Source organism: Megalops cyprinoides, chromosome 23 (assembly GCF_013368585.1).
Source record: "Megalops cyprinoides isolate fMegCyp1 chromosome 23, fMegCyp1.pri, whole genome shotgun sequence".
In the NCBI taxonomy this organism is placed as follows: Eukaryota; Metazoa; Chordata; class Actinopteri; order Elopiformes; family Megalopidae; genus Megalops; species Megalops cyprinoides.
In genome coordinates, this window is record NC_050605.1 from 8,035,001 (window position 1) to 8,045,828 (window position 10,828).

The 10,828-nt window shown below is 45.9% G+C and overlaps 1 protein-coding gene across 1 annotated transcript in view; it reads right to left on the reverse strand.

Annotated features, from left to right (window-relative positions):
- LOC118770194 (FERM domain-containing protein 4A-like) overlaps positions 1-3,872 on the reverse strand; it is a 165,560-nt gene extending 161,688 nt beyond the window's left edge. The window contains exon 1 of the mRNA XM_036517720.1: positions 3,641-3,872. Coding sequence (XP_036373613.1) covers positions 3,641-3,685 — 45 coding nt within the window. The 5' untranslated portion in view covers positions 3,686-3,872. The remainder of the gene's footprint in view (positions 1-3,640) is intronic.
- Between the last annotated feature and the right edge of the window lie 6,956 nt (positions 3,873-10,828).

Here is a 10,828-nt window from a genome sequence, read left to right on the forward strand (position 1 = left end):
GACATCTCCGCTTAGCACAGGCTGTCTAAAGGTAGAATCTTATGAGCTCATCCCATCAGGCACCATGATACCATCTCATTACAGATCGGATGACAACATACAACTCTGTGACCTTCCGCGGCAGATATGAGAACATGCTATCAATCCTACATTTTAAAACACAGCCTTTTAGACCATTAAAAAAAGAGACAAAAATCTGGCTGAAATAGCATAGACCCAGTTCTGGAGTTAGAAAGCAATCTAAATGTACCCACTGAAGTATACATACTGACCATGAGCTGAAATATAAAACAAAGGATAAGGGACAAATAGGTTGCTATCAAGTTTCACATTTTAAGTTTAATATTCAGAGTGGTATCTTAATAAAATTTACTGGGAACAAACCACTTAATTATTTTCGATTTGTTCCATCCACTTAATGATTCTCAGTTTCTCTGTATTACTGCTAAGGGCCATCACATCCACTGAAAATAAACATGTTATCTCTACCCTGAAGCGAGCTGGGGCGCTGGAGGATTTATTTTTTAGCCTTTAGCCCTATTGAGAAAAAAGGAAATAATTTCCAACCAGGATAATTATATTGTGTCAATAAGAGCCTGCTTCTGTGGCGCTGCAGGGCCTGATGGGAAGGCAGGGCAGGATGTTCCAGTAACTATGGCGACTAATTTGGCAGGTGGACAGGCGGCCCAGCAGGATCTTACCCACTGGGTTCTTGTGTCATTAGCTTGCCCTGCTGGGCTCGGGGTAGGATGGAGAGGTGGGGTGGAGGACTCCCTCTGCACCACGACCTGTCCCTATGTCATCGCATACAAACTAGGAACGTGGAGAAACATGGAGAAAACCGAAATATACAGCTAGAAAAATGTCTGAAGTAATTTACAGCAACAGTTCTCCAGTTACGAATGACACACTGGATTCTGACCAGATATGGCTTGCTCTTGGCATGTCTTAGGGTTTCCTTACTGAATGACATCACATGAAGGAAGCTGTGTCCTACAATACAATTTTTTAATCATCATATTTTCCACTCTGACTTCAGAATGGTAGGGGTAGCATTTTACCCCACTACAGCAAAGTCCAGCTCCTCAGACTTAATCTGGTTTCCAGAACTAGGACAAAGCTTGTGCCTTGATCCTGACACATCTACCCCCTGACCCTGAAAGAAGTCTGATGTAGTGTTACGGATCTCACAAACAAGAGGATCAAGAGGAATCAAGAGGAAATGCATGAATCCTGTGTCAAAATTATGAAACGGACTTCACATTTTCAGACTGATGTAAAAACTCAAGCTTCACTCTCATGAGAAGGGTACACTATAACTATGTTTCGTAACAACCAACAGTAGAAATAATTATGAGAATTCATTTTAGATGGAAAACCAGCGGTACTCTTTTTAATAAGCTAGTTGGCTAGTCCCAAAAATTCAATCAATATTGCAATATTAGATTTCAAATTATGTACAAAGGCTATCAGCTTCAGATGACCAAGATGACCAGGTCACTAAAATTAAAGCTGAATTAGTACCAGCAGGCTTTATAAGTGATGCTCTCCAACCAAAATATTAAATGTTTATCGAGAGATATCCCAGCGGCAAACAGAGCTAAATAGAATGGACCCTTCTGTTGGTTCAAGCCTTCACTGATTACGCAAATGACTAATGAGTATAACGCCTGCCACAGTTGTCTGCGAACTTGGCACAAATTAATCAACAGATGCTGTTATTCACATGAGGGGTGAAGAGAAGATAAAAAGGCATTTTATTTTTGCGGTGGCAAACAGGTTTGCATGTCTATGTTTGGTAGACAGGGTGTGGTCTGATTGCATATGACCTACAGCTACACGCTTTGTGTCATGGATCACTGTCATTATTATTGGTAGCATGATTTATAACACTGTTGCCCTAATATTGGAGGTATTAGTGACATTTCCAACAAGTAGAAATCAGCATAATTAATGTTCAAGTTCATAAACATGTGAGCTCTATGAAATATTTATGAGCACGGCAGAATAAAATCATAAATATTCATCGCCATGCCAATGGTGGATAAATTCAAATGAATATTTCAGTAATGTTCACAGTCTTAACAGGATAAGCAGAATGCGATTTGGTGAGGAAATCAAGTGTGTTAAAAAGCAATGACTTTGGTGAAAAAATAATTCTGACCACATGGTGATGTGACACGGTTTTCTTGAGATATGATAGCACAAAAGAACATGGCAATCATTCAAAATGGAAAACTCAAGCTAAGTAGTCATTTATCACATTCTAGATAACGCAGGGTAAAGAAACAACAGATTTTTGCTAATCCACAGAGCACAAATTCAATATAAATTGAAAAGGTGAGAGAACTTGAAACAATTTTGACTGATGCAACACAGAGATGTTTGTTTCATTAGCAGCGCCCCTATACCAGGTGCCACCTAGTAAAGTCTGTTACGGGAGTCAGAAACTGGGAGGCAGTTTCCATGCTGGGAGTTAGTCTGACAGCTGCCTATGAGAGTTTCAGCTCTGCTCCCCTCCCTGGACGAGCCTCCGTCCACACTGATACTACATTGACCGCGAGGGAGATTTCTGAGTGAGGCCGTGAAGCGTTCCGCCTTTCAAAGCAATACCACGCAAGTGTCTGATACACGTCTCTCTCATTATCGCCTCCCCATTAGGACCCTGGGCAAAGACAACGGGGAGAGGTCTGGCGGACCCCGCCTGCTTCCATCCCAGCGGGGGGAGAGGCTCTGTCACCATGGCAACGGGCTTCCCTGACAGGTGCGAGGCACAGGTAGAGCAGCGATGCAGAATTCTCCTCGGGACAGGAGACAGAAAGCTCTGCAGATGCCACGCTCTGCCCTAACAAGCCCCAGCTACTGAGGTCAAATGGGACCGGGGCTCTCCCTCAAAGCACATCAAAGTGGAAACACAGCCCCCAGAAACAAAACACTCTTGCCCCCCCCCCATGCAAAAAGCGCACCGCACACACTGGTTTTGGCTCTCTGAGCAGAAAAGATCCCGCAGTGAAACCGTGATCGGTGTGCGAATCCTCCCAACCGGCAGAGAAATAAAGCGTTCCCAGGTTCCCGTCTTTCACTTCTCGTTGCTCTCGTGCTCATCAGAACCGTTCTTTTCAAAACGACGTGGCCGCGCATGTAAAACACCGCTGTGACTGCTGCAATCCCGGCTTAACTTCGCCATCCAAGCGCCTCTCCCTGCTTGATAAGCAAGCTTTAACGCCATTCACAATCCTGTAATCTGTTTGTAATAAATCTTTCAGGAACAAAAAAGAAAAAAACCGAAGCCATATTTAAGAAGCTACTAAACTGCTTATGAACGCATAGCTCCTGAAATCACCTACATTAAGCCTGCTGAAATACCCCCCCCCCCCCCCCCCCCCCCCCCCCCACCGATTGCTGCTAGTGCACAGAGGGAATTGAAAAGCAGAAAGTTACTTAGCAGATTAAAGTCAAGGATGCGCATCAGGAGTCAAATGGCTGGAGATTACGGTTTCTCCCGATCGCCTCGAACAGGGAGCACGCGCAGATTAGGACTTTGACAGGTGACGGAGGCCGGAGCAGCATGCGAGCCGGCGGGAGCGGGAGATCCAGGTACGGCGGGCTGCGGAGAGGAGAGAAAAGCAGCGGGACTCACCATGAGAAGGCAGACGGCCGAGTCGGGCATGAGCTGGATGGCCATGGTGTCTCCCGCTCTCTGCGGCTGAAAGGACGGTCACGCGACAAAGCCCCCGCGGTCTCTCCTCCTCCTCCTCCTCCTCGATCACTGAAGCGCTGGGTGCTGGACCTCGGAGCCTCTATCAGGGAAGCAACGCGCTACAGACTGCTCTCAGAGGCTGGCTCTCACAAATCCCCACTTCATATCTTGATGCACGCATGACACGAGTAAAAAAGAGAGGAGAGAGCGACAGAGAGAGAGAGAGGGAGAGGGAGAGGGAAAGCGCGAGACAGAGGGAGGGAGAGAGAGAGAGAGAGGGAGAGCTTCAGAGGAAGGCGAAAGAAGCCAATGAGAGATTTCCCAGGCAGAGCGGGAGAGAGGAAGCAGCATGCCCATTCACGAAGGTGGAAAGCATTATCAGGCAGCGCATGGCTGCTTAGTTAGGATACAGCCAAACACACCTCGACACGCTCAACGTGATTGGGCTGTTAACCCTCGGAGAGCCACGGCGCGGCAACGTCGCCGGCCATCCAGACTCCATTTTTTAAAGACGACTGAACACATGGTGATAAATAATTCAGAGTGAAACACAGTGGCGGTGCTCGCGGTGGCTTGTGCTGCGTGCATGCCTGTTCCCTTCAAAGGGAGAAAGAACAGACAAGAGGAGGATGACACAGGGGATGGAGGGTACGGTGCATATGGTGCTGCGTTGCACAAAAAAGGCACGAGGAAAAAAAAAATACGCTGACATGCAACAACTGCTTCTGCACAGTACTGTACTACTACTCCCCCTTCCCCTTTACCGGCGCAGAAAATGGGTTAGGATGTGACCATCTTTCACCTCGCCGATATTGGTACCCCGCTGAGAGGAGCTTGGAGGCAGCGGGGTGTCCCTGTGGGGCTAACACACTTTCTCCAAACATGCGATTACAAAGCTGGTTCTCCACCAGTGTGTCCCGCACTCCAGAAGGCACCAGCTGCACCTCTCTAACGAGCCCCATCCCCCCTCCTCTCCGCTCCGCGGGGCTCTGCTTTTCCACCACCCCCCCCCCTTCCCCCACCCCCCAATCCCGAAATCCCCCATCCCATTTTTCCTTAGCTGCTCCTGCGTGCTCGCAGGATTAATTACAATCGCAGAGAGCTCGCAGGACAAAAAGACAAATGATTCGACCCCAGATTCAGAGCGACTGAGTCCGCCGTCTGATACCGTGGCAACCACAAGTACATTACTTGGCTAGTCTTTTTCAAAGAAAAAAAAAAAAGATTAAATGATGCGTCTAGACTTCATCATACGGTTGTCTACGCTTCGTTTCCAGGGGAGGGGCAGGAAGGAAAAACTCACGTGGGGATAGCGGAGAGGAAACCAGCAGTTGAAACGCGGCGGACTGTAAAAGGAAAAATAATAATTGGCAAGCGCAGGACCCACACTGTCAGCACAGTCAAAGGTATCTGGGTAATTGGTATCTGACTTCATTATGCCGTCGTTCAATGGCACATTACTAGCACCACTGTGGCTCTCCAGCTCTTTTAACGATTAAACTGCTGTGCCCTTTGGGTGTGCCCTTCTCCCCCTGACGGGCGGATAAGCACTGACTTTCCTTTCTTCTCGGTGGAACGGTGATCATGTCCTCGGTCACATACTGACTAATCCACCGTACTGATATGTAAATTCCGCACAAATCCCCGCCTTTGCTGGGGCTACAAGAGAATCCCTGTTTCTTTGAGGTGTTACAAAGCTGGCGACAATCACGCAGTTTTCAGCGTCCAAATCTCACGCCACCTCAAACGACGCCAAGCCACGTGTCTCCAAAACCGGGGAGCGTCATCGTCAGCCCAAGAAGTGACATCAAACATTCCACAGAGCACCTCTGAACTTGCAGAGGTGGTCAGCATGCTCAAATCTGGGTCTGAGTGATCCAATTTCAGCTGGAAACATATTAAATGCGACTAAAACTAAACACGGAACACTTGCAGTCACAGTTATTTGATCTATGGGCCATACTAACAGATGTGTTTTCAGCCATATTGGTTGGCATTTCACACAGGAAAACGGTGGGACTAGCTGGACCACGAGAAATTTGTAAAACATTTATAACTGTCATATGTATAACTGCACAGAGAGAATGGAATAATCGTGGTGTACTGGTTAAGATGAAAATATGCATTGCGAGTTTATTCGCAAAGCCTCAACATTTCCATGCTTGAGTAATGAAGGATGAACAGACGCATACATAAAGGATCAATCATTTTTAGCAGGGAATTTGAATCTGTTTAAGATAATGTATTCCCACAGATTGCACCAGTCTGCACATTCAAAACACAATGTGATGTGAATGAAATATATAAAGGCTGTAGCACACCCATGAAATAGGAGGGAATCAAAATATGCCTGCAAAGGCTTACTTTAGAGTACAACTGAGGCAAAACAGCTGACCACATAATGGCTATGTCACGCTCACTCAGCTGCCCATGACAAAAACTTTCACCTGAAGATGATCTCTAAATACATGCTTTGTACAAAAGCACATACTTAGCATACTTGACTTTACAGAAAAAAATACAGTTGTGTGTTACTGACTATTGTCATCATGATTAGGGAACCAATTACACTGTGTTTAATGTTAGCCAGCAGGGGAGTGGAGAATCAACTGACTGGTCTTTGGTGTGTTCTGCGATGAGCGCAATTTCAGAATGTGCAAATTAGTGACATCTAAGGCGTGACAAAAAAAGCACAAAAAGAAAAATCACGCCACCACGTGCAACATGGGTAATGTAGAACTGAGCAGGGCTTGCTTTGCAGAGAGCGTTGGAAGCGAATTAGGCCGCATTTCTCCCCGAGAGACGCGGTTTTATCTCGCGGTTCCTTCTGGTTCCTCGTGGCAGCGCCAGCCAGCCCTGTGAGGAAAGGCGACCGCGCCGGGATGATTAAAGAGGGGGGAGATAAAGAATGCTGCGCGGGCCCCTTACGTTTATCAGCGTGGGCTGGAGCCTGCGCCCCGCGCTCCGCCTCGCTCTGATCTGACAGAGCGCCCGCCGTATCCACGGGCATGTCACGGCCGTGTCAGGCCCGGCGCGCGGAATCCGCGGGAAATGGGATTCCGCCACCAATAAGCGCGCAATCTCCCCACAGGTAGCTGATAAACGGCTGGGATTATTCCGCGCTGAAGAAGTGAGATGGGGGACAGGCGAACGTTTGAAGGTCACACCTTCGCTTCACAGAACCTGTCTTGGTAAATCTTGTCCGTAAATACCACACAGGCAATCAAGTCTAAGTCGCAATTCCTGACTTTTCTACGAGGAGTGATTGACATTCAAATGTGTCTTTTTTTTAAACATTACATCAGCATCAACCAATCAAATTGCTTTGCATTAGGTACGCAAAGTGCTCCTTCAATAAGAGATATTTCCCGTACATTTTCCGTTCCATCGTTTGGCTTGGGCTGATGACAAGCCATTAAAAAAGGCTGTTTACAGACTGAAAGAGACTGAAATTTGCAGATGGCTGGAAATCGCGTGCGTGCAGCTCATTTCTGCTCGGACAGCAATGAGACCTGCGCCGTCCTCCTGAATGTCTCTGTCAGGGCGGATAAGCTCTGCGAAGCTGGCAGCCCCTCGCCCCCCCCGCGGATGACCCTTCAGGGGCTGAGAGCGGAGCTGCCAGGCGGAAACAATGACGCCCCGCAGGTGTGCCCTAGGACAGGCGCTCATCTCCCTGCTCCGGCTCCACTCTGCCGACGAAACACACGCAGATCGAATCACCTCACTCTTATTCCGCCCGTCAGAGGGCTACATGTTCATTAGACTGAGTAACTACAGCACTGCTGTATCTGTTCAACAGGGCAGACACTACCAACCCCCTTTCCAACAATGAAGAGAAAATGAATACATGCATCTTCCTGAGAATAGTGGTGAGACTGGCCTGGCTTCGATGGCAAGGTTCCATGCCAAAATGTGTGTATAAGGTGGTTCCATAGTTGCAACTCTACTGCGTATGTTAACAGTGAGCTTTCAATTAAATCTGTCCTGATACAATATAGGCATGATGTATGCAGAGACCTTCTACACACCAGCACTTACGACATAAAATTTGCTTGGATCCACCTGTAAAGTCAAGGGTGACAGGAGTGTGGCTCCATTTCTCCGACTGTAAATCAATATTCTAGCCCTCCTCACAGTTAAACACTTCTGACAATATCTACCTGGCCTGTGAGAGGAATTGATCCAACCAGCCTGATTGTTGGTGGGGGTTGGAGCGTCACCAGTTTTTCTACGTTGTGTTTTTTCTGGGGTAGTTTTTTTTTTTTTTTTTTATGAAATGGTGGTAAATGGGTGGAATCCCTAAGGGCAACATGATATTAGTAACTAAGTCAACAGACCAGTCAACTGACTTACAAACTATCACAAGGGATATGAATTTAAAAGCAACACTTGTGTTTCCTAGTTGGTGACAGAAAAATGCACCCCGCTTATACTCCAAACACTCCGGTAGCACTACCCGTAATGACAGGAAACTTCAGGAAGCTTCCGTAAAAAGTGCACAAAAAGGGTTTCCCCTAAAACAATGATTGCATTCTGATTAATGAGCCAGAAACCCACTGCAGTGACCAGACCAGAAATGACCACTAATCACCACCCCACTGAATATCATCACAAGCCTGGGGGTGTCTCTGAGAGTCATATGTCAACTTAAATAATTCTGCATCAATGCCCTCTATATATACAAGCCTGTTGCAGTGATAAGGCTGTTAAAACCAAATTACTAAAATATGTACAGTACAATGCATACAGCTTCAACAGGTCATGCTGCGTTTAAGGCATCAGACAGAACTCTTTTCACAGCCTGGAGACGGAAACAGGGAGAGAGATAAGGATCCGCACCAAGGTGCTTCACTCTGTCACAGTGATACAAAAATAATATTGCATTTCAGGCAAGGGCAGGAAATACATTTTTGTCTTTGAGTGCCATGGAGATTCTGCCGGAATCAATATTAATTCATGTGACATTATTGAAGTGGCTATCATCGCTGCTTGATCTTCACTGCTTCTTTGAATGGTTCGGAGGACACGGGAAACTGGATCAAAGGGATGACGTGTTATGCAGTGCTTTTTCTTTATGCCTGAAACTCAGTAAGGCAGAGAAATTTAACAGCAGAAGATAAATGCGCTATTGTATAGCTCTGCCATGTAAAAAGCATGTTGAACTGCCTCTATCATTACACTATCAATACCATCTACACTATCTACATAATGTTGTTCATTACTTACTTCAAAGACATCCCTATCTATCAAGTTAGTATAAGATTCATTTCTACAACAGAAGCACACTGTCCGAGACTCAAACTGACAGCATTTTGGTTACGAGTCCAATTCTAGAGTTGATGGTAATACAGATGAAAAACATCAGCACTGATGACGAGAGAGCCAAGCTATTTCAGGACATACTATACAAAGCGTAAAAGTGCTTATCTGAATTTTTTTCCCCCACACAAAATGTTCATGATTCAGCCATGCGGTGCTGATAAACCCACACAGAAAATAATTTATTGTGACAGATCAACTGTCAAGGCACATCAGTCATCAGATGATGCATTAACTCTGGACTATTCCATCACTGGCACACCATGATAGCAAAGAGCATTGTTTCCTTTGATCTGCTCAAACATGGGCACGTTTCAAAGGAGCGGGGCATGACAGGCACCGGGCAGCGCTTAACTTACAAGCTGCACTAACACACACCAGAAGCGCCACTGAACTCTAATCACGGATTATGTCAGCTGTGTTTTCAGATGTTCTGGTAAAGGACAGAGCGCGTTCAAAGGTCAGTTTCAGGGCCAGCTTCATCAAGCCGGCTGAGAACGTGAAGCTTAACAGAGAAAGCAAAGGGCCAGAAATTGGACGAGAGGAGGCATTGGTGAGCTGGTGCGGATTTACGAGCTCCCTCGTCAGCACAGGGAGAGGGGGAATGATTGTGTAATGAACAGGAAGAGAGGGCCAAGCCCCTGGAGAGACTTAAGTCTGGGGATCTCAGCTGTTGGCTCCTTCCTGAGTAATACCACCAAACCAACTGCGATGTAAGCCCTGGATGCTGAGCAAGCAAGACTGAATACGTGAACTGCACACCTCCTTGAAGGTTAGCTACTAGTGAGCTAACTAAGGATACGGTCAGGATGATAAGAAGAGGCAGAATATTAAATTATCTAGTTTAATGGAATTTTAAACGGGAGAAATGTTCTTTCTTTATAAATCTGACTTTTCCGTACTTACTCTTTCCCATTTTTCTACCCAGTTTCATGTATAAGTACGTTTTATATCAGTCTTGTGTATTTCTTTCCCAAAAGGACATCTTCTCATGGAAACGGACTCTTTCTGTCTGTAGCTAGCTACAGACAATGCAAATTCAACTGCTACAGGTATAGCTGTAAGTCATGTTGCTGGCTGACAATTTTGCTTACTAGTAATAGGTGTTAGATTTCAGGCTATGATGGTCAGTTTTTGAAAGCTTAAGCTTAGTATTTCTTCCCCCTTAAAAGGACTGATGACCAAACGCAACCTTACTGAGCTGTGCTCATCTTAATAAATTCTGTCACAGAATGGTGTCACTAAATTCTGGATGGGCATCCCAGCTGTCCCCAGACTGAAGGTTTAAAGCTCGACTATTCGCCTACTTGAGTGACCTGCTCAGTGACAGCAGAGAAAACATCCCATCAAGGGGTCCTCAATGTAAGGAGATGGGCGGATTGCAGTTTAGCTGTGGGCTAGCTCCAACCAAAGAAACTAAGACACACCTGACAGTGATAAGAAAGCAAAAACCCACGTTTGGCCATTTCCAACGCTTTCTAAGATTTGGGTTGTGCTTAAGTATCTGCCACACATAGTCAGAAAGTCACAACCACATCCTGAGAGGTGGAAAGGCTTATATTAAGGGTCTTCACAGCCCAGGGGCTGCGACTTAACATTCTGCAGAGTTCTGAAAAAATAATAAAACGATGTATGCACTCATAATTATGCCCCACACGCCTTCCCTGCACCAATTACCATTCATGTATTCATGTAAACTGAAAATAAATTGCTTTATAAGAGGCATAAACTGCTGTAGGTTAAGGAGAGAGCGCAACAAGAGGCAAGATAATGAAATTCTAAATTTTCCATTTCGTTTTCTTTTTGAGG